At 55.6% G+C, this 27242-nt stretch overlaps 1 protein-coding gene across 3 annotated transcripts; it reads left to right on the forward strand.

Annotated features, from left to right (window-relative positions):
- The first annotated feature begins 1385 nt into the window (after positions 1–1385).
- Positions 1386–26728, forward strand: LHX6 (LIM homeobox 6). 3 transcript variants are annotated; one of them, XM_058694261.1, is made up of 10 exons: positions 1388–1685; positions 2826–2897; positions 3295–3477; positions 3837–3958; positions 12705–12925; positions 15538–15638; positions 15859–15954; positions 16173–16347; positions 19464–19567; positions 24527–24675. In XM_058694261.1, exons 1-10 carry the CDS (start codon positions 1602–1604, stop codon positions 24545–24547), a joined length of 1179 nt encoding a protein of 392 aa, XP_058550244.1. In that variant the 5' UTR covers positions 1388–1601; the 3' UTR covers positions 24548–24675. The 3 variants fall into 3 exon arrangements, with proteins under 3 accessions (XP_058550246.1, XP_058550244.1, XP_058550245.1); XM_058694262.1 differs by lacking the exon at positions 1388–1685 and adding an exon at positions 2318–2511; XM_058694263.1 differs by lacking the exon at positions 19464–19567 and having other exon boundaries at positions 1386–1685; positions 24527–26728.
- Positions 26729–27242: the final 514 nt, after the last annotated feature.

Here is a 27242-nt window from a genome sequence, read left to right on the forward strand (position 1 = left end):
GGGATACAGGTGTGGGTCTTTAGTATGACATTGCCTGCCATTTGTGCCTATGTGTGTGCATGACTGAGGCTGAAACTATTGGGAATCCTGTGTCTGCAGAGTTATATACGCTGTTTCTGCCTATAAATGGTTATCTCGCCAGCTGTAGGGATGTGTGTATCTGTGGGTGTCTGAGTAAAGGACAGGAGGTTTTACACGGGTTTGGAGCTATGTAGGTGTAAAAACAGTTGTGTGGGGTGCACATTTGTAAATGAGGGCAATTAGGGGTGTGATGGAACGCATGATGGCTTGGAGGTGGGGTGTTGCACTGTCTATAGGGTCGGATCTAAGTCTGAGTATGCATTTTTTCCCCAAGAATGATGCATATTTACATGTGTCTGTCTAGGCTAAGCTTGTGTAGAGAAGAGGGCTGGAGGCTGTGAGTGTCCACTTGTATATGTATATTGTAGAGTGTTAGTGTGTGTAAGGCTCTGTCCTGGAGTCTGAGGGTTTGTGTATGTGTGTGTTTAGGGGCTCTGTCTCCTAGCCACGTGTCTGGGCCCCCCCCCCCCCCGCCTTCCCCATCTCTCTGACTCTCAGTAGAACCCTACAGAAGGTGAGGTGAGCATTAGACCGGATGGCTCAACAAATCACGAAGGGAAAGGGGATATCCCAGGCGATCCCTCCCAAGAGAATTCAGGGAATCAACCCCCCACCAGCCCCCACCCAGCCCAATCCCATTCAGTCCTTAGGAACCAGTACACTCTGTCGTTACCCAGCGAGGCATTTGTGCAGGTGTGTGTGTATGTGTGGATGACTTGTGCTCCCGTAAATGATGTGAACAGGTAATCATTTCCATCAGTATGTCCACAAATGTACAGGAGGGTGACTGTGTGAACAGAGTATAACGTGCAACTGTAGATGGAATCCATCTACAGTCCAAGGTGTGACCATGGGTCCTTTTGGTACCTGTGAGTGGGGCTGTGCCTGAGGGCTGCGGGTGCCCCCTGCGGGAGGGGCGGCAGTGAGAGCTGAGTGGAAGTGGGGGTTCTGATGCCTTTGCATGTCAGCTGTCTGAGTCTCTGTCAGCAGTTCTGAGGTTCTGTGTGTCTATATGTCTGTGTGTGTGTGTCTCTGGGTCGCTGCCTTGCTGTGTGTGTCTCGCTCTGCCTTGGCGGGGAGGGGATTGGTCACGCATGACTCATCTTGAACCGAGCGGGGCTCCAGCGGCAGGGCGGCCGCCGCCGCAGCTGGAGGGGGAGGAGGACGAGGAGGAGGGAGAGGAGGAGGAGGACGACCAGGAGGGGGAGGAGGGGGAGGAGGAGGACGACCAGGAGGGGGAGGAGGAGGAGGAGGAGGAGGAGGAGGAGGAGGAGGAGGAGGGGGCGGGGGCCTCTCCAAGTTTGTCGGGACCTTCTTCCGAGGCAGCGGCGGCGGCAGCCGGGGAGGCCGGGGCTGCGCGCGGGCCGGGGGCGGGGGCTGGGGCCGGGCCCGGGGCGGCGGGGCCGGCGCCTCCGCTCTCCTCCAGCTCCTGCTTCAGCCTCTGCTCCCGCTGCTGCCGTGGCCCCTCTCCGCGCGGCCCTCCGCGCTGCGTGCCCACCGAGCCCGCCGCTCCCCGGCCCATGTACTGGAAGCATGAGAACGCCGCCCCGGCGCTGCCCGAGGGCTGCCGGCTGCCGGCCGAGGGCGGCCCCGCCACCGACCAGGTGAGCGAGCGAGCGAGTGGGTGAGCGGCCCGGGCCACGGTCCGGCAGGGGCCGGGCGGCGGGCGGCCGCGGGGAGGAGGGGTTCGGGGGTGCGCCTGTGAGTGTGTGTCTGTGAGTGTGTGAGCGCGCGTGAGCGCGGGGGGGGGGGTCGCGGAAAGCGGGAACACATTATGCAAATGTTGGAGGAATTTCTCAAAAAGCGATTTAGCAAAGACACAGGCGAATCAAGAGGAGGCGAGGCGGGTATTGTCCGTCTGAATAGGCGCTGATAGCGCCGATGCGCCGGGGGTTGTGCTGGCGCAACGCTGAGAATCCCGACGCGGGGCCGGTCCCGGGCGCGCCGAGGGGCTGGAGGGTGCTTTTTCCTCTTCTTGGACGCCTCTGTCTTCTCTTTTTGGTTCCATTCCCCCCCCTCCCGAATCTCGCCCCCGTTTTGCTCCGGGTTTCCCTCCGACTGGCCCTCCAAAGGCGCCTGAATTCGTGTCAATATCGCCGCATCAATTTCGAAGCGCGCGCTGGGCTGGAGGGCTGATGCTCCCAGCGCTCCGGGTTTTATTTTCCTCAAACGCCTCCCCCCCCACCCATCTCCTTTTTATTTTCTTTCTTTCTCTCTTTTCTCCTTTTTGCATTTTGTGTCGAGAGGAGGAGAAGGGAGCGAGGAAAGGGGGGTGGGTGGAGAGAGAAAAAATTCGATTTTTAATTACTACCATTAAAAAATCAAATTTGCAATTCTTTGGGCGGCCTGATGGATCTCACTGATTGACAGTTGGAATTGACACTCTGGCTACCTCTTATCTTGGGCATTCACGACAATTTCTAATTGCAGGTAGTTTGTGTGTGTGCGCGTGTTTTTTTTCCCCCTCAGAGGCTTGGATTGCAAGGGAACTAAGCGATTACTTCAAGAGCCACGGGTTAAGTGCAGGGAGAGGGGGAGAGAGAGGGAAAAAATCCAATCCAAATTCAAATTGCTTCATTAGAGAGACACCGCTTTTGTGGGGAAGGGCTTTAAATGCCCACTACAAAGTTAAGACTCATTGTTCCGCGCCGGTTTATATAACAGGCGCGGGGAGGCGCTGGGCTCAGGCTGCGCGGAGCCAGTTGTGCAGCCGCCGCCGCCTGAGTTCCCTCCCCCTCCCCCAGGTGATGGCCCAGCCAGGGTCCGGCTGCAAAGCGACCACCCGCTGCCTTGAAGGGACCGCGCCGCCAGCCATGGTGAGTTCGCTCGGCCCTGCCTTCGATCCCCGGTCCCCCGGCTGTCCCGCCCTGGGGACCTTGACCGGCTTTCCGGCCCCAAAGCCGCTGCCCAAGCGCGGGGGGACAGCGGGAGGGCGCCGCCCCTCTCCGAGCCTCGGTTTTCCGGCCGGAAGTGTAGACTTTGACCGTCCCCAGCACCCAGAACGCGCGGGTTGAAAGTTGGGGCCGTCCCTTCCTCTCCAATAGGCCCTTCCATTCCTATCCTGTAGCCCACAGCGCGGCGACTCGGGAGAATTTCGTTGTCGACTGATGCGCTGGGGCCCCAGATTTGTCTCCGAGGCGGCGGCAGCCTCTGGCACTCACTCGGGTGGGCGCTCAGTTCAGCGTGCGGTTCTCCCTCTCTCCCCGACCGCAGGCTCAGTCGGACGCCGAGGCCTTGGCAGGCGCTCTAGACAAGGACGAGGGTCGGGCCTCCCCTTGTACACCTAGCACGCCATCTGTCTGCTCACCGCCTTCTGCCGCTTCCTCCGTGCCATCCGCCGGCAAGAACATCTGCTCCAGCTGCGGCCTCGAGATCCTGGACCGGTATCTGCTCAAGGTGAGCCAGGGGCGGGGTGTTGCGTGTGTGTTGGCGGGGTGTGGGTTGCAGCCCCGAGGACTGCACGGAAGCGGCGCCGGTGCCAGGTCCACTAAATTCCTAATCCTGGTTCAGCCGCTGCCTGACTGTGCGGCTTTGGGCAAATCTTAGAGTCTCTCTGCCCCCTCGGGTTTCCGTCTGAAAAATGGGAAGAGTGTATGTCTACCTTCCTAAGCTTCCTTGTTACAGAAGGAAAGTAGGGCAGCCTCCGCACCTTCAGACCTTCAGCGACCATCTCAGCAAACGGGGCCGGGGAGGCTGGGGCCGGGCGTGAAAAGAGGCCCGCGCTGAGCCGGCCCCCACCTCCGCCCCCTCCCCAGGTCAACAACCTCATCTGGCACGTGCGGTGCCTCGAGTGCTCCGTTTGTCGCACGTCTCTGAGGCAGCAGAACAGCTGCTACATCAAGAACAAGGAAATCTTCTGCAAGATGGACTACTTCAGGTAGGCTGCCGCCGCTGGGCCAGCAGTGTCGCCGGAGGCAGGCCCCTGGCGCGCACGGAGGACCCTTTGGCAGCGCTTGGTCTCTGGCTCCGGAGCCCCGATCCCGAGTGCACGCCCTGCGCGCCGCGGGGGCTCAGCCGGCCCGCTCTCAGCGCCCCAAAAGAGGAGCTCCAGGCCGCGCGCCGGTGCAGGCACAGGTCCGGGCCCGCGACCCGCCTCCGGTTCCTGCGGCCCACTCGCTTTGGGTCGCGTCTCTGGCTCCGTCTCGGGTCTTGCAGAGTGTCTGGCTCCGGTTCCGACCCCAAGCGCCGCGGTCCAGCTCTGACGTCCTGGTCTCTGGCTCCGACCCGCTCCGATCCCAGACGCGATCTGGCTGCCCCTACAGTGCGCTTCGGCTCTGGGTTCCAACTCCCGCTCCGACTCCAGCCGCGCCGGCATCTCTCCGGGGCCGGACCCTGAGCCGGGTTCCCGACTCCCGCTCCGGCTTTGCCCTTGGCTTGGCTGTGGGTCTGGGTCTTGGTCGGGGGCCCCAAGCACTAGCCTCGCGGCTCTCATATCCAAGCGCCTCTTCCTAAGCCCCAACCTCTGTCTCCGGCTCCGCCTCAACTCAGACCCTGGCGTCGTTCGAGTGTCGCATTTCCAGTCTGGGATCCTGCCCGGGTCCCAGGCGCCTGTTTCAGTCTCAGCTCCGTCGTCGTTTCGGTCGGGGCTTCAGCCTCTGCGGGTCTGGGCTCTGACTCTGAGCCGCCGGGAAGGTCAGGGTTGTCGGGCACAGCAGTCAGGGCTGCGAGTGGCATTACCCTGGGCTGGGCCCTCCGAGCTGCAGAGCCGCGTCTGGGCAGCTCTCGCCGCGCCGCCTCATCTCAGCCCCGGCTCCTAACCACGATCTCAGGCCTGACCTGGTCATGGGGTCGAGGTCACAGCGAGGTCAGGGGCACAGCCACCTCCGGTGTGATCCCTCCGGGAAGCGTGAACCTAACCTGAGGCGGGGCCTCCAGGCCTACGGAGTGGGGAGAGTGGAATGGGACTGTTTCCTGGGAGGGATGCCTGTCCCCAAGGGCTTTGTCAGGAAGTGGTGAAAGCTGTTCCCCTATAACCTCTACCTAACCCGCAGACATCCTTCCCATCCTTGTCTCTGCGGAGGTCATGGCTTCAGTCTTCCTAGAAAGACCCCTGGCCCTGAGAGTCAAGGAAAGTGGTGGGGGGCTAATTCCTGCCTCCTTGCCTCTGGTTCTGAGTCTCCTTGGCACCTGGAAAGAGATCTTGAGTCTAGGGCGAAGTTTGCAGCGTTTGGGGCTGGAGTACTCGGGGAAAAGCATAGGAAGCATGATTTCGGAAGCAGACTCTTCCTTTTGTGAAAGATCCTTGCAGCTGAGGTGTGCATTGGGAGAGGAGAGCTCGCCCAGGTGGCCTGGGACTCAGCATGCAAGGAACGTATTGTGTCTCTCTGTTGTCCGGATCTGTGCAGTGCCACAGGAGGAATGCATCACTGAGCAAGGTCAGGGGTATGAGGACAGTGTGTGTAGTCCTTTATGACCATTTTTGTCTTTTAGTTTAAATGTGTGTCAGGAGTGTGTGTCTCTGTGTGAATGTTGGGACTTCGCCTGGTGTGTGTGTGTGTGTGTGTGTGTGCGCACGTGCCCGCAAGGTAGTCAAGACACGATTACATCTGTACAGGGACGCAGAGGTGACAAGGCAAGAATTCCGAAATCTCATCATTCCTCCCACCCCCTTCCCCTTCTCTGAGGGAGCATTCCTGCTTAAGGCCTTAACCCTGGCATTGAGGAGCCAAGGGTGCGATGTGAAAGTGGGTGTGTGGATGTGGACTGCCACACGTGTGCGTCAGAGGGGGTTATCCTTGTGTGGTAATGTAACAGGAGCATGGTGTCTTTCTGCACTGTCCCATCCGACTGCTGGCTGGCTGGGCAGGAAATGAAGGTTAGAGTCCCTGTCTTGCCACATCCCTGCTCTGTGCCTGACTCCGTTTGGTTAAAAACGAAGCCAAAAAAAAAAAAAAAACCCAAAAAAACAAATAAGAAACCAAAAGCCAAGCCAGTTGCTGTTTTAGGGCTCATGGGGCTCCTCAGCTGGCCAGGGACAGGGCTCCTGCCTGGGGCACCCAGCAGGATGGTATCTCAGCCTCCTCCTGCAGAGTAAGGCAGGGCTAGGTTCCTCTCCGGGCCCTCCCGGTGATGGTGGACCTGGCAGCTTCATGAACCACTTGTCCACACTTCCTCGCTGTTTCTCTAGCCTCAGCTCGTGCCCAGGATGGACCGAATCTTCTGGGACACTGTGCTTTACTAGGCCTTCAAGGAAGAGTCAAAATTCAGGTCCTGACCCTGCTGTTCAGAGCCTCCACTGGCTCTGGAGTCCCCCTTCCCACTGCAGTGGTGGGATGTGTAGCTATTGCGAGTATGGGCAGTAAGTGGGGTCTGCCAGGTCAACAACCACTGTGTGACCTTGGTCAAGTAACTACATCTCTCTGCCCTCAGTGTCCAACTTCCAGGATTGTCTGTCTGAACTGCCAAGGAGGCCAGGGCAGGGAGAAAGGCTCCGTAGCACCTCCCTAAATGGCAGGTGCTACGGATGCCTGGATTGTCACCATTGGCACCATTGGCAGAGTGGGTGCTGGGCACAGTCCCCTGATAGCATTTCCTCTGGTGGTTGGGGGAGCAGGGCTTGTCTGGAAGGATGGGGCCAGGCCTTTTCTAGGTTGCAGGTTCTGAGCGTTAATCCTTTTCCAGTGACAAAAGCCCCCAAAGCAAAACTAAAACAGATTTTGAGGTAAGAGAATGGATGGGATAAAAGCTCACATTCCTTGGGATGCGGGAAGAATTGGGGCTCTCCTGATCATTTCTATCCCAGCCAAGTCTCCCTGCAAGCGTAACCCATCCCTGACAGTTCCACCTGTAACAAAAATAACAAAACCCACAAAAAAGGAAAGAAAAAGCCGTGGAACACCAGGCATGGACTATTGCCTGCTCTCAGCAGCAGCCCAGGCTCAGGGTGGCTGCTGCAAGGGAATTTTTCCTGGGGTGGCGTGGGAGGCAGACCTCTTCCTCAAGAGCTGGGGCTCAGGGAGAGGCCATGCACTGAGTTTCCCTAGCCCTCTGCCTCCTGAAACCCAAGGTCAAGGGTCTGGTGGGATAGGGCCTGGAGCATTCTGCCCAAAGAGAGACCAGATCTCTCAGTGGGACAGAGGGAGGGAGGAAGTGGCCAAGACCTCATGGAGAGGGCACAAGGGGGCTTCCATGGTCCTCTAATCTTTGGTCTTATCCCTTAGGGGAAGGTTTCTCCGCTTTTCTATTCCTCATCTTGCCCCTTCTTTTCACCACCACCCCCAATAGTCTCCCTTAGCAGAGCCTGGTGTTGGTGGCTCAGGAAGTCAGAAGTTAGGAAGGCTCTCCAAACTCACCGGGGAAGGAGACTGCAGAGCACAGAGGATGCCCTTAGCAAGACTGCCAGCCCTCCTGCCTCACTTTCTCCAACTCTCTCTCTAAAGAGGGACCTCAGCAGCCCTTGTGGCCTCAATCAGATTCCCAGTAACCCTCGCTCCCTGAGCCCTAGCAGAAAAAAAGAAATTACCACCAGGGAAATATGATATTGCTTTTAATTTCTTCACTTTTTTGGTTAAGACCGTTTTCTTTCTATTTCCTTCCAAGAAGTGAAGAAAAGTCCTGAGGGAAAAATAGCATTCCTTCCTGGGCCATTCATATCTCCACTGCCCTCAGCAACCACAACCTCAGACAGCTGTCTCTACCTTCGCCCCCCCCCCCAAACCCCCCCTCCCCCACACACACACCTGCCGCTGCTGCCTGCCGAACAGGGCATGGACTGATCTACAGTGCCTCCCCCTTCAGCTTCCTGAAGCATCATGCCCATTGCATGGCTGGGGAGACTGATGTCCTGGGGAGAGAGAAAAGTGGAGCCCAGGGTCACACAGTGAGAGGGGGTAAGAGGGGCTGGGCAGGGGTGAGGATACTGCTCATCAGAATGTATAGAACTCTGCTCCAGCCAGGAATTGTTAACTCATTGCATACTTTATCCCAGTGAATCCTCAAATCCACCCGGTAATTACCATACTCTCATCATCCCCACCTTAGAGGAGGGGAAACTGAGGGTCTGAGAGGTGAGGCCATGCAGCTAGTAAGTGGCAGAGCCTGGGTAAGCCCCATGGCTGTGGACACCACCATCCCTGTGTCTAAACATTCTGTACTGGTCTTTTATAGGGGAGATATGTCAGCAGTAGCTCTCCCTACAACATGTGGCCGGTGGAGTGGCAAAGACCTCTCTCTCCTGGCCCTAAGGAGTTGAGGCCAAAGGCCCTCCCTCCATTGGCTTCCACAGGGAGCACCGGCTCTGGTGTGTGACTCTCCCTGGATGGGCCCTGGGAGGACTAGGACAGGAGTGACTTCCTCAGGGGCTGTGACTAGATCAACTTTGTCAGGATCAGGTCACCATGGTTCCTGGCCCCCTTGCCTCCTGCCCACTTGAGTGGGGAATAAAGGGTTAACTACTGCTCCTGGCGTTGATACGGGTGGGGTTCAGAGAGTGTCCTGGGCTGGGCGAGGGCAGCGGGCTGAAGTTCCTGTCCCTGGCTTGGCCCATGTGACTTAGGGCAAGCCCTCAGCTTTCTCTGGCCTTCCTCCTAGAGCCCAAGCTCCAACCGCGGGCTCCTGCGGGAGAAACCCACCCCCTCCCCCAGAGCGAGGGTCCCCAGGGAGGCTTATAGCTGGGAAGCGGCCCCCCACCGCGGCAGAGAGCGGCCCAGCGGCCGCCAGCTGTTGGGGGACAGATGTTGGGGGAGCGGAGAGAGGAGTTCTGGGGAGGGGCCTAGGGCCGGGACCTCCGTGGCGCGGGGCGTTTTAACCTCGTAATTGCTGGTTCTGTTTTTTCTGGCTTCTTCTCCTAAGAGTTTGCCTAGAAGGGAAGGAGCAGAGGGGATAGGAAGGGCTCCACCTCCAATCCACCTTGTTTGCCTCTTAGAATCTCCCCACGGCCAGCAAGTGAGTGTCCTGAACGTAAAATAATTGAATTCTGGTTTGAGTTTCCCCACCGGCTCACCAGCTTTATAACTAACATTGGCCTTCCCACTCGAGCTTCGGTTCAGCTTCGGGTAGCTTAATACGGGGGAAAGGCTCTTTCGTTGAGGCTCATTCACCCAGCAAATAATGACTGAGCACCTCTCGGTATCCAGAGAAAGTAGGCCAGAAGAGCGAGTTTGCCCTGGCCAAGGGCGCACAGCTCCCTCTGCACAACCGCGAGTACCCAGACGTCTCTGGTCCCTCCTCAGGGGAGAGAGGGCAAGGAGACGCGCGATGCCCACCCCACTCCTTTCGGCAGTTGCCAGGATGCGAAGCGTCCATGCGCCGAGCGCCTCAGTCCTTGGAGCCTTTACCCCGCGGTGCGCGCGGGGACCCAGGGAGGCGTGCGCACAAGGCTGGGGGTGGAGGGGGGTAGCCGCGCCCCCTAATCCCTTTGGCGCTCCCTTCGCAGCTCCCGAGCACCCCATTCTTGAAGTTTCGTTGTCTCGCCGCCAATTTCGCTGCTTCCGGAATCCCGCGGCTCGGGCCTCGCTGCCCGCCTGGGAAGGAGTCAATCGGTTTGTCAGAGCCTCGATCCGTAAGCCTCCTCGTGCCCCCTTGTTTGTGCCACTGACCCCTGCCCTGGGTGGAGGATACGTTTCAGGAGCGACCCGCAACGCACCCAAAACTGCATAATGACCCCACCCCCACCCCCACCCAAGGATCTTTCGCAAAGGTGATTTCGTTGACTGGGCGGAGCCACGGCGAGCGCGGGCAGATCCTAGGGCTGGGGACAGCTCTTGTCGTTTGGGGTGACATGTGGAGGGTGAGAAAGTTGCTGAGAGATCACTCGCGGCGTCCTCCTCGGAGTAAGCAGTGCACAGTGTAGGCGCTGACCGCGCCCGGGCGTTGCGGACTTGGGGAGCCGGGAGATCACGGGTGTGCGGGGTGTCGTGGACTCATCTCTGGCAGAGGACGAGGAATCCCGTACAGCCTAGCGCGGGGACCCGGAGTCGGAGACTCTGGCGCAGCTCACGGGGCGGGGGCGCACGGAAACCACAGGCTGGAAACGCAACCGCTCTCACCTGGAGTCTGAAGGCCGGGGACCTTCCCTTCCCCGGCTCTCCCCTCTCCCCGGGAACGCACTCTCTGCCTTCCCGAGCCCGCTGGGCCTCAGGCCCTACCCGCGGGACTTTCTGGGACCGGTGGCTGGGAGTAGGGACGCGAGGGGGTAAGACCAGGTCCCTTTCCAGTTAATACAGCTGGGATCCAGTGGTTCCTTTTGCACCTCAGAGCGGACCTCGACCCCTGCCCCACGCTCTTTGTGGTCTTGGGCAAGTCACTTGTCCCCTCTGAACCTCCCATTCCACGTGTGCAAAGCGGGTGCTAGAGTCTCCACCTCACGGGGTTGCACCAAGTCGAGGGTGTGCAATGAAGACCTTGCGCCCTGGGTCCCTGAGTCGCTTTCATGGCTCTGCACACTGCTGGCTTCTCCCTCCTCTCCAGGGCCGGAAAGTGCTCCTAATCCGTGTACAACGAGTCAGGCAGCGGAACCCCCAGTCCGCCCCGCGGCGAGAGTAGGCAGGGGTGGGCTAAGCGGTTTCCTCTCCCCTTTACTGAGGGATTGGGAAAGAAACCGCGGGCTGTACTAGGCTGTCCCTGGGGAAGCCGAGTTTCCAAGGTCGGGAGCCGCCTCAGTTTAGGGGGCGGTTGACCCAGCAAAGGCGCACAGTGCAGCCTTAGCTGAGCAAACCGCGCTGCCAGGGACAGGGTCCTCCTGCGGTCCTGGTCAGAGACAGTGGCGTTACAGTTACGTCTGGGAGCCGGGCTGGCGGAGGCCTCCGCGCTCCCTCTTTCAGTTCAACCCAAGATCGTTTATTCAATTGACAGTTGCTTGCATTCGGCAAGACAGGCGAGGCTGTAACCAGAGTGCATTTGCCAGGCTGTTTTCTCCACACAGTCACAAGCATTTCCCAATGCTCCTCCGGGTGCAAGTGTGCGGGCCCTGGGGACACAGGGCAAATCTTCTTGGTTCTCTCCTAGGATTGCAGGGGGTGGGAGGGAGAACCGAAGAATCTGACATTTACAAACCTGCCTGACCAATGTTGAGAGCCTGGTGCTGGGACTGGAGGGCTCTGCAGGGAGGGGGTGTGTGAAGAGCACAAAGTCTGTGCAAAGACCTGGGCCGGGAAAGTGCTTCAGAGGGGGCCATAGAGACCTGGCACTGACCTTCCATTGTGGCTGCCTGGGACTCCTGTTTGGGTGTGGGGTGGGGAAAGTTAGGGAGGAGATGAGTCTAAGAGGTTATGGTCTTCTGGGCTTTGTAAATTCCAAGGCTCTTGGACCAGATCCTGAGGTAGAGTGGAATCAGCAAAGGATTTTAAGCAGGGCAGGGTAGGATGCACCGTGCGTGCTGGAAACTTCTCTGTGGCCACTGTGTGGAGGAATGGTTGCCAGGGGTGGTGCTGGAAGCAGGGAGATCAGGGCAGACAGATACTGGCCTAGGAGGGCAGCTGTGGGACTGGAGACGAAATGGATCCCAAAGATACTTAGGAAAAAGAACCAACAATACCTGATGATCCGTTAGATGTAGTGTTGAGGAAAGGGAGGAGTGAATGATTTAGGTTTCTAAGCTTGGGGGGCTGGATGAGTGGTAACATCATCCCCTGAAAGAGTGTGCAGCAGAGGAAACTGAGGCCTAAAGGGCTGGGACAGGGTCAAAGGATGAGTCATCCACTTAAGGAACAAACCTTCCCAGGTGCTCAGGGGTCAGGCCTTGGGCTGACTTCTGGGACAGGATAAACCAGACTCCTGCTTCTTCTTGGAGGGGCTCGCAGTCTGGTGGTGAAGGGAGTCATACCCAAATAGCTGCACCTCGAGGTGGGAGAAGATGGGGAAAAGGCCCAACAAGGAAGGCTTAAGGGGGAGGAAGCATTCGATCTGCCCCTCCCCCCCCCCCACTTTTTTTTTGTCTTTTTAACATTTACTGTTAGAATGCCATGGGGCTCCAGAGCCTGGGACTGGCTGGGTACTTAATAGACTTAGACTCAAATAGTACTTAGACTCAAAGTACTAAGTACTAAGTGGTAGTCATTGCTGTTGTCACCTAGTTCAGCTCAGGGCAAGGAAAGTGAGCACTCAGAGGGGTTAAATAATTTTCCCAAGGGCACAAAGCCAGTAAGTGCATATCTGTCTATGCTTCCAAGAAACCCTGAGCATCTCTACAGCTGGGGTACGGTTTATTCATCGTGGGTTTCTAGCCTTGCAGGCTGTGTGACCTTATGTAACTTACTTTACCTCTCTGGTCCCCATTTTCCTCATCAGCAAAATGAAGATTAGTTGGGATACGCAACACAAAACACTTAGAATCTTGCTGGGCACGTGGTAAGTGCTCAAAATTTTGCCTGTTATTATATTATTACATTTTCCCTAACACTCATGATACATTTGAGTGAACAGATTAGTTATATATAAATATAAGGAGTCATTGTAGAAAGTTTGGAAAACTCAGAAAAGCACTAAGAAGAAAATAAAACCACCCACCAGCTCACCTTCAGAGTAAGCTGGTGTCTGCAGGGGGTTGGGGTAGGGGGCAGATCCAGGCAAAGGGAAATTTGTGAGTGAGGGAGGCCAGGAGACAGGGTGCCAGCGGGCCACTGGGAGGTGGAAGGGGTAGCCTGTCTGAGCTTCGCCACCCCCTTTCCTGCCCCGGTGTCCCGCAGCCGATTTGGGACCAAGTGTGCACGGTGCGGCCGACAGATCTATGCCAGCGACTGGGTGCGGCGGGCACGCGGCAACGCCTACCATCTGGCCTGCTTCGCTTGCTTTTCGTGCAAGCGCCAGCTGTCCACGGGCGAGGAGTTTGGTCTGGTCGAAGAGAAGGTGCTGTGCCGCATCCACTACGACACCATGATCGAGAACCTCAAGAGGGCCGCCGAGAACGGTACCCAACCCGCCCCACCCAGCACCCTGCCACACCTCTGTGCCCCGCCCTCTCCCACCTCAGCCCAGCTCCCCAGGAACTGACCACACTCCTCTGGGAGCAGGCGCTTCCTTTATTGCCTGGAGACTGAGTGGGCGCGGGGCCGTGCACGGCGCATGCGCTCTTGACCCACCATTGCTTGAGAGCCTGCAATGGTAGTCTGTCTCTGCAACTGTTTCCTCATCTGTAAAATGGAGCCAGTGATAAGACACCTTCTCAAAGATAGATGAGCCCATGTGTTGTAAAGGCAGGAAGCACCCAATGAACCCTAGAGCTGATTCTCACAATGGGGCAGCCTACTCCACCTTTAGACAGTTCTGGTTGGCCTGAGGGCTGATCCCTTCAGGCTGCCTGGAACTGGGCATGGGCCAGTCCTAGAGAGATGATGCAACTCTGTTCTCCCAACTCCCATGCCAGCAGCTCCAAGCCAGAGGTTTGGGGGGCGGGGTTCAGCCTACGCTGTGAGGGAAAAGGCCTTTGAGTCTGGAGACCTGAGCACCAGTTTTGCTGCTGGCATGCTGTACTGATATGTGAAGTTTCCTTTCTTATCTGGGCCTCAGTCTCCCCATCTGTGCAAGAGAGATGGGTCAACTAGAAAGATCCCCTAAATCTCTTCTGGCCCCAATACTGTGTCTCCTCAAGACACATAGGCCTGCAGACAGGGTTCACATCTTCCAGAGATTGTGAGGACAGAGTCACAAATGGTTAGAAAGGGGTGGGGGGGAATGGAGGCTAGGCTGAAGGTGGAGTTAGGGACCCTTTCCATGAGTTTCCTGTCTGGGTCTTTGGAAGCTGCTAGCTTCTCTGTAACGTGGACTATTTTGTGTGATCCTTACAAAAAAACCCCTAGGAAGTAGCTGATGTATCCCCATTTTACAGATGAGGAAACAGGCAGAGGTTATCTTCAGTATGTGATTTGCCAAAGGTTGCATCCTAGAAGGTCTGCTTTAACTCCAAAGCCCAGGCTTTTAACCACCATTCCATACTACCCCATTCCTGAGCTCCAGGGACCGCTTAATCAGGCTTCATTAAGCAAGGGAGACTGCTGGGAGGTGGCTGCCCCTGTAAGTTTCACTTTCCCATCTAAAAAATGGCACAGCAATCCTTGTCCTGCCTGTTCTCCTAAGGGACATTAATACCACAAAGTGTCTGTCCCAGCCTCAGGGCCTCTTGGGAGGTATGTGGACCACCCTGCCTCAATTTCTAGCCTGGGGACTAGTCAGGAATCCCCAGAATGTTCCAAACCATGGCCACACCAAGGCTATCACTTTCTCCTGCCAGGATCAGGACTAAGTGGGCCTAGGTGGGAAGCAAATGAGGCTGGGGTTGTATGAAATTACCCTCAGTGGTGGGCAAGTCAGCAGTGGCGCTGGGATGGAATCTCAGGAATCAGGGCTCCCCCTATACCATGGCCCATCAGTGACCCCAGGCTTCTTCCACATCTGGACCTATCAGGGCCACCCTTACCCACAGCCTGGCCAGTTACAACGCTAACTCTCACATCTAGGCTGACCCCAGACTCCTACCATGAAGGCTTGGGGCCTCAGATCTCCTTTACTGAGCAACCCTCAGTTTTGGTTACTGGTTTTCTTTTAAACACACCCGTCCATCATAGAAAATTTAGAAAAGATGGTTAAGCAAAAAGAAGAAAATAAAGATCACTCCAAATGTCACCACCTCTCATATCTTTAGTATATATCTTCCCAGATTTCCCCCCATGTATTTATGGTGGCATGTTTGTTTGTTTTTTCCCCCCAACATAGTCTTCTTCCTAATTAAAAAAAAAATTACAACTAGTTGTGTGAATAGTGCTGGAATTACTGGTGATTTTTATTTTCTTCTTTGTGCTTACCTGAATTTTCTGAGTTTTTGAGAAGGAGCATGTATTACCTAGAAAAAATGAGGTATTAAAAATAAAATGGGGGACTATGTTTAGTGTGATTGTAAAAGTAATAGAAGTGGAAAGAGAATGGCTAACATATGCTCCAGTTAACGAAATTAAACCTTGGAGAAATAAAGTGACATGTGATTGCTGTTAAAACCTCAAAACTTACAGAAATATTGAAACTAGAGCCATAATTGCACTCTTCAGAAGTAACCACTGCTAGCACCTTGGCGTATATCCTTTCAACTTTTTTGCTTCCATACATTTTTACAAAATTAGAACCGCAGTTCTGTAACCTGCTTGCATCTTAACCTCCACTGGCCTTCGGTTTCCCCAGTTTAGCTAAGAGGGAGTCCCCTTGGGGCGCTAGAGTCAACCACTAGGCGAAAGGTCTTGGTCAGGGGTTTTCTTCTCTTTGAGCTTTAGTTTCTCTCCTCTGCTGTAAAATGGGGCTGTGAGACAGACCCAAAAGGCACACCGAAGGAGCAGTGTCTGGTACTGAGTAGAGGCTCAGAAATGAAAGCCCCTTACCTAAAGACAGAGCTCAGGGACTAGGACTCTGGGATCCCCGCTCCCAGCCAACTCCGCTCCTGACCCTTCCAGGGACCAGCTGCCCCCACCCCCGTCCTTTCCAGGATGCCACTAGAAGAGATGGGGACGCGTGGTCAGCCACTTCTGTCACCCCCAGGGAACGGCCTCACGCTGGAGGGGGCAGTGCCCTCGGAACAGGACAGTCAGCCCAAGCCGGCCAAGCGCGCGCGGACATCCTTCACCGCTGAGCAGTTGCAGGTACCCGGGCCCGCCGCGAGTGGCCGGGGCTGTGGGTGGGGCGTAGACGTGGGCGGGGCCTAGAGGACCTCTGGCTCCGCCCCCTCTGCCCGGACCCGCGGGTGACGGGGAGGGGCCGTAGCTGTCTGGGGCGTGGCCTCCGGGCCGGAGCCTCTGATTGGGCCGCAGTCTGGGAGACCTCCGCGCGTCCCTGTCTCACTGCCCCTTTTGCTCCCGTCAGGTTATGCAGGCGCAGTTCGCGCAGGACAACAACCCCGACGCACAGACGCTGCAGAAGCTTGCGGACATGACGGGCCTCAGCAGGAGGGTCATCCAGGTGGGGCCGAGGGAGGGCGGGGCCTTCGGGTCTGGGGCGGGGCCTAGGGGGCCGGGGGCGGGCTCTCCAGCGCGTAGCTGGTCTCCAGCTGAGCCGCAGGCCCGGGCGCACGTGGCCGCCCTTACCCAGGAGGCAACGAGGCAGTCCCGCCTGGGGTCTCCCGGCGGTGTGTCCGACCCTTTTCCGCGAGGCTGAGGCTGCTGAGGCTGTCGTTCCAGGTGTGGTTTCAAAACTGCCGGGCGCGTCATAAAAAGCACACACCGCAGCATCCCGTGCCGCCCTCCGGGGCGCCGCCGTCCCGCCTCCCTTCCGCCCTGTCCGAAGACATCCACTACTCCCCGTTCAGCAGCCCCGAGCGGGCGCGCATGGTCACCCTGCACGGCTACATTGAGAGTAAGTGACCGCCACAGCTAGACCGCCTAGCCTGCGGGCGAGGGGTCACGGAGGAGCGCGCGCGGGAGGTGGAGGCGTGGTGGGTGAAGGCCTTTCGGAGCCTGGTGGGTGAAGACGTGGGCTCTGTGGTCCCTCAGACCTAGGGTTTGGGGAGAGGGGCTAAGTTCCCAGTCTCCGCCTTAGTGAGACGGGACCCTTCATAGAGAAAACTCATTCCGCCATTCAAAAAACACCATCCAAGTACCCACTGTGTGCGAGGGCCCAGGGGCTAGGGAGAGAACAAGACGGGTAAAGTGCTTGCTCTGGTGGGACCTGCGCTGTCGTGGAAGAGATAACATGGCACGATAACCAGACAGATGAGGGCATGGTTTTAATTGTGATGATTGCTATAGGAAAAGTGCTGGAATATAGGAATATAGGAATGTGTGGAGATGACGCCTCTCAGCAAGCTGAGAGTGGAAGGATGGATAGGAATTAGTGAGGCACCAGGAGAGGGGAGGCAGGAGTGCAGGGCAGCAGAGGAGATGAATGCAAGCAGGCCTTAGTCGGGAAAGCATTGTGGCATGGGTGTGTTTGGGGTTGCAGAAGAAGGCCCGTGTGGTGGGAGTATCCCCACCTACCTACCCTCCTTGAACCTCAGAATCCTCATCTGTAAGCTGGGACATTAACAATGCCTACCTCACAGGGTTGTGAGAATCCATTGATGTGTTCAGTAAATACTTTTCCATGCTAAACACTGGGATACAGCGGAGAACATAACAGACCAACTCTGTGCTCCAGGGGCTCACGTTCTGGAGTGGGACATGGGTAAAGAGACAATCAACTAATAAAGGAGGGAGGGCTGGCATGTCAGTGGGACTGGATGCCATGGGAATGATGGAGTGGGCCAAGGTGGAGTGACCTTTGAGCAGGGACCTGGAGGAGAGAGGGAGTAGCCTTGTGGATTTCTGGGGGATGAACATTCAGTGAATCTGCTAGGGAGCAGGTGCTTATTACAGATTTCCATTCCCGTTGAGCTTGTTTGTTTCCTCAAAGCTGGGTGTGACCAGAAAAATAGAAGTGGCCACAACATACCCACAAACATGAATCCTCCCTTCTCTGGCTCCAAGTAAAATGGAAAGGGAAGGAGGGGTCAGAGAGAGCCCTGCTGTTTACTGAGCCCCGGCCATGTGCCAGACACTATACTAAGCGTGTTTGTAAACATCAGACATCACTGTCTCATTGTGCAGACGAGAAAACCAAGGGTCCACGTAAGTGAACAGGAGCAGTGTTCCTTAATGGTTGATTGTGGGCTTTGGGGTGAGACTGTCAGGCTTCTAATGCCATCCTTGCCACTTACTAGCTGTGTGACATCAGGCAAGCTTGGTAGCTTCCCTGAATATCAATGTCCTCATCTGCAAACACGAGGACAATAAGAATCCTTATCTCAGAGCAGTGTGTGAGCATCAGATGAGATCACTGACTTCAAGTCTCCAGCATTCAGTAGATGCTGGGTAACTATTAACCGCTCTTGTAATGGTGGTGGTGGCTCTGGCTGGCACAGCTGGAAGTGCAGATTCCTGCCTATCGCACCAGACAGCCTGCTGGAAACCATATCTGTTTGCGCTGTTCCATTTCTGAGCCACCTACTCTGTAGGAGGGACTTTTCTTCCTTTCTTTTCTAAACAATGACATATGTTCAAGCTGCACAGAGCCCATTGAACATCTAGTTCATCTCTTAAAGGTGCCAAGGACCCAGGACTCTCTAGATACCAGGAGTCTGGGCTACCAGCTAGCCCTTGCCATGGGGTTGGTAATGGACCTAGGTGACCCTCTTGGGAGTGGGGCCATGGCCTTCAGAGTCCTGCTAGAACTCCCCACATACTTTGCCAATCAAGCCTAGATGTGTCTTTGACGCTCAGAGAAAAGGCTGAGGTCCCCTTTCCTCTTCCCCTTGAGGTGGAACCCAGCTTGGGGCAGGAAGTATTGAGAGTGTTTGGACCTGCCCCCTCTTGCATGGCTGAAGGACAACCTCAGCAGTTTGCTCTGCTGTTAACTAAAGTTACACAATTCTGAGTCTCCTGGGGTCTTAGAGCTTGGAATCTGATAAAAAGCTTTGGAATCAGACCCCAGAAAGATGCATGTACACATGTCGTTTTCCATGTGATCGCAGGACTCCTAGAATACCCCAGGTTAAGAATCCCCAATCTCATGCAACTGCCTTACTCTACAGATGAGGGAACTGTGACTCAGAAAGGCACGGTGACTTGTCCTAAGTTACATATTGATTGTTAAGTCTCTGTACAGGGCTTTCCCCCCCATGACCAAAGAGGAAGAAGTGTAGGGAAGAGAGAGGCCATGGACTTCTCCACTGTAGTGGTAAAACACTGAAACATGAGAGATTCAGGTCAGATCTGAGGATGGACTTTCCCCCCACAGTTTTAGGTGTTGGAATAAGGTACAGAGATTCATGCCATAAATATTCAAAGAGTACCTACTAGGTGTAGGACCTACTAGGTGTCATGCCTCATTCTAGGTACTGGAAATCTATCAGGATCTAGAGTCTGGAAAATTCTCAAGTCAAACAAAAATTCCTGCCCTTATTAGGCCTTGCATTCTAGTTGGCAAAGACAGATAATGCCAAGTAAACAATAGATATCTACAGTAAGTCAGGTGATGGTAAGTGCTAAGGAAGAGAAACAAAGCTGGGAAGGAGGACAGGGAGGGTAGAGGTGAGTACAGTTATAAACAGGGTGATCAGGGACAGCATCATTAAGAAGGTGATGTACAAGTGCAGGGTCCTCTGGGAGGGACACAGGTAAAGCCTGAGTGACACCTGGCAGGTAAGAAGGTATAAGGCACCAAGGGAGGATCTTAATAATGGGGTACAGCCTTGCATATAGATGTTAAATACATAGGAGTGTTTGTTTATCAGTGAGCTGGGCAGTTATCACATAGCACTTTATAGATTATAGGGATTTTCATAACCCTCTGTTGAAGTTTTGCCCCGGGACAACACAGCTGGTAAGTGGCCAAAGTGAAACTGGCCCCAGGACTCCATCCTGCTGAGCACGGGGCACACAGGTATCCTGCACAGAGGCTGCAGGATGGGTTCCAAGGCATCCTTTCGTCCACAGGTCAGGTACAGTGCGGGCAGGTGCACTGCCGGCTGCCTTACACCGCACCCCCCGTCCACCTCAAAGCCGATATGGATGGGCCGCTCTCCAACCGGGGTGAGAAGGTAAATGGAGCCAGGTTGGGTGTGGTGGGTGAGAGCCTTCCTGCCAGGGATGGGTCTCAGGTAGGCCCCATGCTGCTCTGTGGTAGATCCTCTCTGCCTAGCATGCTCCAGCCCCCACCAGGCCCCCGAGGTGGTCACTTGAGCGGCACATTCTATGTGCACAGCCCCTCCAGAGGCCTCCTCGTAGCCCCCCACCAATAAGTGGCCTTCTTTTTTTCAGATTTGTGGATTTAGTTACTTGGCTCAAATCTTGTGGTTTCAGGAAAGGCTTGTGTCACACACCACCCTGCATCCCACCCTGATACCCGTTCCTCCTTCCTCCTTTTTGTCCCTGTCTGTTAGGAGTGTATACCCTTATCTTGGGGGAGGCCTGGAATAGCAGGCCGGGGGTGACCTTGGTCAACTGGCAGGGCCTTCTTGGTGTAATTGGGATCTCTGGTTATCTCAAGCATCAGGACTGAATATCCAGAAGGGTGCTTAGGTATCCCCCAGCCAGTGGTTTGAAAGCTTTGTTTTTAAGCACCTCACACTTAAAAAAAATTTTTTTTCCATAACCTATAACACAGATAAAAGTGGATAGAGCTGCTCTGGGTGAAACCACAGAGTAGGTAGAAACCCCATCTCCCTCTCAGTGGCAAGACACCTGTCAGTGAGCCTTGCAAGCCTCTGTCCTAGGACAACCCCTCGTTTTAGGACTGGAGAAATTGAGGCCCAGCTTGCTCCAGATCCCAGAGCCCAGATGGAACCTATACACTTCCTCATTTATTCAGCTGACATTTGCTGTGCACTGACTTTGCCCAGTAGCCCCAAGTCAGTTGCCAGGAGCATAGAGATGAGGAAAAACCATGGTTCTTGCTCCGAGGGGGTCACAGCCTGGAAGGGAAGCACACACAGTGTAATCAAACTGATGGGGGAGGCCAGGGAGCTGGAGAGCGGGGGCACAGCTCAGGAGAAACACAAGGAGGACTTTCCGGAGGGAGGCACTACCTGCCCCCAGGCCCAAAGACTGAATCAGAGTTCATCAGAGAAAGCATGAGCCACCATGGCTCTCGGGAAACCTTGAGCAGTTCAACATTTCTGGCACCCAGGCTTGGGAGGGACAGTGAGAGGTGGGGAGCTCAGGGCTGTCAGTGGGGGAGTCTGGACTCTGTCCTGGGGCAGGGGGGGAGGCCCTGGAGGCCTCTTGTTTTATTGATTTAGTTTTAAAGATTTTATTTTTATTTTTATTAAGTTTATTTTATTTTATTTATTTTTGAGAGAGAGAGCGCGCACATGAGTGGGGAACGGGCAGAGAGAGAGGGAGACAGAGAATGTAAAGCAGGCTCTGTGCTGTCAGTGCAGAGCCTGATGTGGGGCTGGAACCCACGAACCGTAAGATCATGACCTGAGCCCAAGTCGGATGCTCAACTGACTGAGCCACTCAGGCGCCCCTAAAGATTTTATTTTTCTAATTAAAAAAAATGTTTATTTATTTTTGAGGGGGGAGGGGCAGAGAGAGAGGGAGACACAGAATCCGAAGCAGGCTCCAGGCTCTTTGCTGACAGCACAGGTGTGGGGCTCGAACCCACGAACCGTGAGATCATGACCTGAGCCGAAGTCCATTGCTTAACTGACTGAGCCACCCAGGTGCCCCAAGATTTTATTTTTTTAAGTAATATCTGTACCCAACATGGGGCTCGAACTCACAACCCCAAGGTCAAGAGTTGCATGCTCCACTGACTGAGCCAGCCAGGCGCCCCTATTGTATTTTATTTTATTTTTCTGGCTTTATTGAATGGAGGCCTCTTTTAGAAACATCGTAGTAGCAGTCCTCAGGGAGGCAGGGAGCCCCAGGAGTCAGCAGTTGTGGTGGGCCAGGAACACTGAGCCAGTGCCTTCCAGCTGGAAGGATCTCCAGACACCTTCCAGGCCAGCAGAGCACCATCTTGGCGTGCCTCAGAATCACCTGGGGAGCTTATAAAGAAGCAGGTTCCCCAGCCACACCCCTAGAGAGTCTGCTGGGGAGGCGGAGGGTGGGGGGGCGCTCCTCCAGGACACCTCCACTTACTCTGCCTCCTGAATGAGCACCTGCTGCGTGCCAGGCTCTGTGCTGGGCACCATGGGGCAGGTCTGTAGTGCAGACAGCCTAGCTGGACAGATGGATTTATAAATAAATGGTAGCGTGTAATACAAAATCCCACAGAACTGGTGGTGGGTGAGCGCGCCCCGTGAACACCCGCCAAGATTGTCCTGCTCACAGCAAGAGCTGCTGTTGCTTCAGCGACTCCATTCACGGCAGGTGCATCACGGACCTTGTCTGATTGATGCCTTCCAAGCACTTTGTGGGTGTGGGGATGGCCATCCTTGTGGTGAAAATAAGGAAACTGAGGCTCAGAAGGGTGGCGTGCAGGGATGCCTCGAATCTGTTGGACTCTGAAGTCTGTACAGGTCAGTCATCACTTCCTCTTGTGCAGCACTTTACACAGTGCTCTCTCTGACCTCACCCATCACAGCCTCGCTGGGGGGATGATTCTGACTGATTCCGTTTCACGCCTGCAGAAACCTGGGCTCGGGGCAGGAGCTCACCAGCATCACACAGTGAGTGTGGGTAGAGCTGGCCTCGATCCTAGGACTACCGGCCTCAAAGCTGCCACTCTCCTGCGAGAGGTCACTTGTCCCATCAGCCCTGGCACAGGGACTGCAGAGGCAAGCTGGCACAGTCCCTGTCCTCAAGAAGCATGTGGCTTAGAGCAGGAGGTGAGCAGGGTGACAGGGCAGTTGAGGTGATGGATGAACATGGCCCTTGAGGACCCAGAAGAAGTGCTGAGCTGTAAGGGAGAAGCAGGGAATGGGAAGAAGGGTGTTCCATGTCAAGAAAAGAGCATGTGCAAAGGTACAGAGGCATGGAAGAGCCTGGGTCTGAGGGACCGAGGGATGTTTAGTGTGGCGGAAGGCCAAGGAGGTGACAGGGGTCACATAATGAAGGGCCTGGACCAGGCCCAGAGGGGAGCGGAGAGGGGAGCCTTGGAAATGTTTAGGGTTGGGCTCAGCACTTGGAGCCAAGCCCTTGTCTCCTGGTTACTCAGCTAAGCTTGTGGTTATGTCTGGTTCAGTCTGAAGGATGAGCCAGTCTCGGGTCTGGCAGCTCTTGCTGTACAAGGTTTCTGGCCCCTGGGTTTGGCTGCTGAGCCAGAGTTTTCTCCTGCTGGGCCTCGTCCCCAACTTCACATCCAGCAGCTCTGGAAAAAAAAATGTCTCTCCCTCCTTCGTGACCTCCCACCCTCTCCCTATCAGTCCTTCCTGCCAGCTCCCGGGGACCTTTTCTGTCCATCTCTTGCCAAACCCACAAGACCTGGTCATGTGTGATCAGGGCAAGACTGCACGGACTTTCTCCCGAATGCCTCCAGGCCTGACTGGCCCAGCTGTGAGGAGACTCAGTAGGCCCTGGGGCAGGCCCCTGAACCCACTCAGGACCAGCACTGGCCCAGCGAGGAGGACCGTGTTCTGAGCATTTGCCTGGCGCATCCCCTGCCTCCGCCACATCGTCATTTGGCCACACACTCCTGAAAGTTTCCAGAACCGTACTTCTTCTTGGTCATGTCCCCCGATTCCACAATTTTGGAGCTTGGAAAGCTCTTAGAAATCAGAGCCATGCTGTCATTGATCAGACGGAGAGACTGAGGCCCACAGAAGGTAGGGTCTTACCAGAGTTATCCCTCTTGAGACAGCTTCTCTTAATAAGAGCCCAAAGCCAGGCATCCCAGAGGTCAGAGAAGAGCTCACTGGGGTGAGCCAGTGCGGTGTGAGCTCTGGAGTCAGCCAGCCTCTGAATCCCAGCTCTGCCGCCCTCTCACTGTGAGACCTGGGAACACAATTAGCTTCTCTCAGCCTCCATTCCCACACCCGCAAAATGGGGAGAATCATCGTTTGGCGCCACCTAAGGTTGTTGCTGAGAGTAGATGCAATAATGTAGGTGAAGACTTTGGCACAGTGCGTGGTACACGGAAAGTGCCCCATAGATGTTGGTTATTTCCATTATGTTTTTGGAGATCATCACCATTGCTTTCCTCCAGCTCCTCCTCATAGTGACTGATCTGTTCTTGATCAGAAAATGGAACGGCCATATGGCCATGCCTACTGGATGTCCCTGGACCCCTTGAAAGCGCCTCCTGACACGTTACTATGAAAAGGCACCTCCCATTGACTAGCCAGCCAGCAATCCTTGACCTGAACTTCAGGGAACTGGCCTTGTTGGTGGCAATGAGAAGTCAGCCAGGTGCTTTAGGTGGAAGAGGGAGAGGGAAAGGGGCAGACAGTTCTTGATCGCCCGCTGTGTGTCAGGCACCTGGCCGCCTTTTGGCTTGGTGATGATGAAGTGCGTGAAGGGCTTGGCCCGCTGCCTGATGTGTAGTGAGCGTCGATGACTACTGTCCCCTTGGCCTCGCAGAAGCGACGCGTTACAACAAAGAGAGCTTGGTCTGGGGCCAGGACTGTGTTGCGGGACCCAGGGCCACCTCTGCCTAGCTGTGTGATCGTGAGCTTCCTGACTTGCCCCTCTCTTGCCCCCCTCAGTGCCCTCCCCGTCAGATGGAGACAATGGCGGGATGCGCCCACGGGGTTGAGTCTTCTGTTCCATAACGTCAGGAAGGCACGTTACACGGCGCCAGGAGCAGGGCGCAGTGCCCAGTAGACATGTGCTGCTACCCTTGTGTCTCACTGAACCCTCCCCATTCTGAGAGAGAGGTTTTGTCATCCCCGTTATACAGATGAGGAAACGGGCTCGGAGAGGGGCAGTGAGTTGTCCAGGGTCTCACCGCGAGTGACAGAGCTAGGATTGGAACCCAGATCTGGGTCCCGAGCCACCCTCATTCTCCATGCCTTCAGAGGACCTCTGGGGGCGGGGGAGAGCGGGGCTGCAGGGGGCCAGGGCGGGGGTGTCAGGCCCCCAGCTCAGCCCCCTCCCCCTCCCTCCTCTCGCAGGTCATTCTTTTCCAGTACTAGCGCCGTTGGCACTTCCGCATCCGTCCGCGGGCGCCCCACAACTGCCCCGCAGGCGCCGGAAGCCCGTGCCCGAGCCACTGCCAGGGGCCCACCCGCTCCGCGCCCGCCCCTCGCCCACCGTCCCGCCCGCCGCCAGCTGGGCCCCCGGGCCTGGCCTTCCCTTCTCCTGCTGAGAACCAGAACCTGCCAAGAGCACTGCGGAGTCCTCCTCTCCCAAGGCAGAGCTCCCTGAAATTTGGAATCAGGGCGAAAACAACGGCCTGTGTTTCCACTTAGACAGGAGTCATCTTCAACTTAAGCTGATTACAATAGCAAAAGGCCAAATTGAACCGTGCAACGCCAACAGCCTTCTAATTTACAGGTTTTCTTTCCTCCCATATTGGCCTTTATTTACTACTTCCTTGCAACCATCTCTGAATTCTGAATAGCCGACAACCCCCCCAATGTTATCCACTCTGTTGCTTTTGTCTGGAAAACTCTACAGTGTTTGTGGGATGTCCCCAAAGGAAAGCTATGTTCTAATTTTATCATTTCCATCTGTCTGGTTATGTCAAGTTAATTCAGAGAGAGAAGAGACACTGACCAACCCTGAGAGGCCCAGCAGGGCAGAGATGGAGCCCTGCCCAGACCAAGAGGCAGGGGATCGGCAGGGACTGGGGGGAGGGGGCGGCCGAGGCTCCCATTGGAGACGCATGTGGCATAGTGGGCTGGGGGAGGCACGAGCTCTTTTAAGGAGAGGGAAGAGAAAACTCGGGGTGTATAGGGGGAAGACTGTTCCTACCTAGTTAGCCAGCCATATACACAGGAGACTGGCGGAGCTGGTGTATGATACGCACGACGGCATTTCTGAACGTTTCGGGGTTAGAATCGGGAGCCCTCACTGGCTACTTGTTGACTCCTGATAGGGGCATTTGGGTCATGCCTTCCTTGGAGGGGCCGTTCAGTGGAGGCGGGGCGGAGCTGGAGAAACAGAGCCCTGGGAAATGGCAGAATGCGGATTCTGTCTGAACCCGGCTCTGAGTAGAGAGAAGGGACCTGCTGCGGAGGTGAGTGTGCCAAGCCTAGGATCCCAGCGGGCACTCCCCACCACCCCTGCCCAGAGCCAGCCCCACCCACTCCTGAGAATGCAGGCCAGACACAGCTGTGCTCACATCCACCCTGCTGTGCCGCAACTCTTCCACCCCAAACAAAAGGGCTTCGGCTGCACAAGACCATGATTTATGTTTTCAGGGGACGCCCATTTGTCCCAGACTTCTCCTGTAATTTCAGAATTACTTGGTGTCCTGATGCATTTCCCACTAGAGGCTGCTGGTAGGCATGCGCTAGCCCGAATCCTCCCTCCTGCTTTGGTTAGCCTGACCTGTTGCTCTTGGAAGGAGACCCCAGGACAGGGAAAGCAAGTTCATGGCACGTATGTACCGGCTGTCCCTGTTGTCAGAGGTGGTAGGCGTCGCTAATTGATTGCATCTCTCTGTCTCTCTGAGTCTGGATAAGGTTTCGATATCCAAATGCTTGAAGCTGGCACTTAAAACAAAAACCTATTTGCCTTTCTCGCCCTGGGACCTGGAGGAGGGCCAGGCCCAGGTATAGCCCAAGTTGGGAACCCGCTTCCTTTCCCTTCTGAAGACCGTTCCAGGTGACTCGGGGCCAAGGGAAGGTAGCACCAGAATGTGGTCGGTGCAGCTCAGTTCAGAGCTCATCCACTGAATAGCTCGTACCTGGCCATGCACAGGGTGCTGATGTTAACAAAAGGAGCTGGGGCCTGATCCCTGGTGATTGGGGAGCTCGGTTTCCTTTGATTTTTGCTCCTGATGTCGAAGCCCTGAGCACAACCTTGTGGTAAGTGGCCAGCCAAGCCCTGCCCAAGTGGGTCACCTAGTACCCACTCTGCCTTGAGCCTCCCCCCACCCCAGGGTCTGTTCCTTGCGTGGATCATGTGGTTGTAGCATGTTGCCATTCAGACAGGTCTCCACTAGCCTGTTAGAGCAGCCTGGGAAGCCTGGGAACACACAGGCCACCAAGACTATTTATTTAAATACAAAACAGAGGGAGAAAACACACACACGGAAAAAAAAAAAATTGTAAGCACTTTTTTTGTAAAACCAATGTCTGTTTTGTTACATACCTTTCATGTTGTGCTTTGTAAATGTCCTATTTGTGTAATAAATAAAGTTAATGCAAGTAGAAGTGCTGGCACTTAAATCCAGAACCTGATGGGATTCCATTTCTTTCCTGCTGTCCGGCTAAGGGCTCCCCGCAACTGCCCCGCAGCCGCCGGAAGCCCGTGTCCGAGCCACGGCCAGGGGCCCGCCCAAGTGCCTGGGCTGTCAGACAATGCAGTCCCCCTTCCCGGACAATCGGTGCTATTAACCAGTCAGCCACCTGTGCATTGCAAAGGCATGACAGCGAGCTTCGTCTCCAGTCTGAGCTTTGTAGGCGGCCAGGCTGGCTGCTGTCCTCGGTGTCACTCCTGAACACCCGCTGTCTGCAGGCTCAGGGAAGGGCCTGGTCCATGAGCCACAGAGGAGCTGTCAGTCCGGTCAATGCTATAGCAGATGGATCCCTCCAACATGCCGTGGGGGCCAGGTTGGGGGACGTTTGGGCCAGATATATCCGCTGAGAGATTCACGGAATGGGTGCAAAAGAGGCGATGTTGGGGGCCGGGGAAAGAAGCGCAGAAGCGCCTATTTGGAAG

The sequence above is a fragment of the Neofelis nebulosa genome, chromosome 12, assembly GCF_028018385.1.
Source record: "Neofelis nebulosa isolate mNeoNeb1 chromosome 12, mNeoNeb1.pri, whole genome shotgun sequence".
NCBI classification, from domain to species: domain Eukaryota; kingdom Metazoa; phylum Chordata; class Mammalia; order Carnivora; family Felidae; genus Neofelis; species Neofelis nebulosa.

Excerpts from the sequence above, each read along its gene's own strand:
- LHX6 (XM_058694263.1), top strand. The coding sequence starts at position 1,602 with ATGTACTGGAAGCATGAGAACGCCGCCCCGGCGCTGCCCGAGGGCTGC. Across the intron at positions 2,898-3,294 it reads GGACCGCGCCGCCAGCCATG|GCTCAGTCGGACGCCGAGGC; the intron begins GTGAGTTCGCTC and ends CCCCGACCGCAG. Across the intron at positions 3,478-3,836 it reads TGGACCGGTATCTGCTCAAG|GTCAACAACCTCATCTGGCA; the intron begins GTGAGCCAGGGG and ends CCCCCTCCCCAG.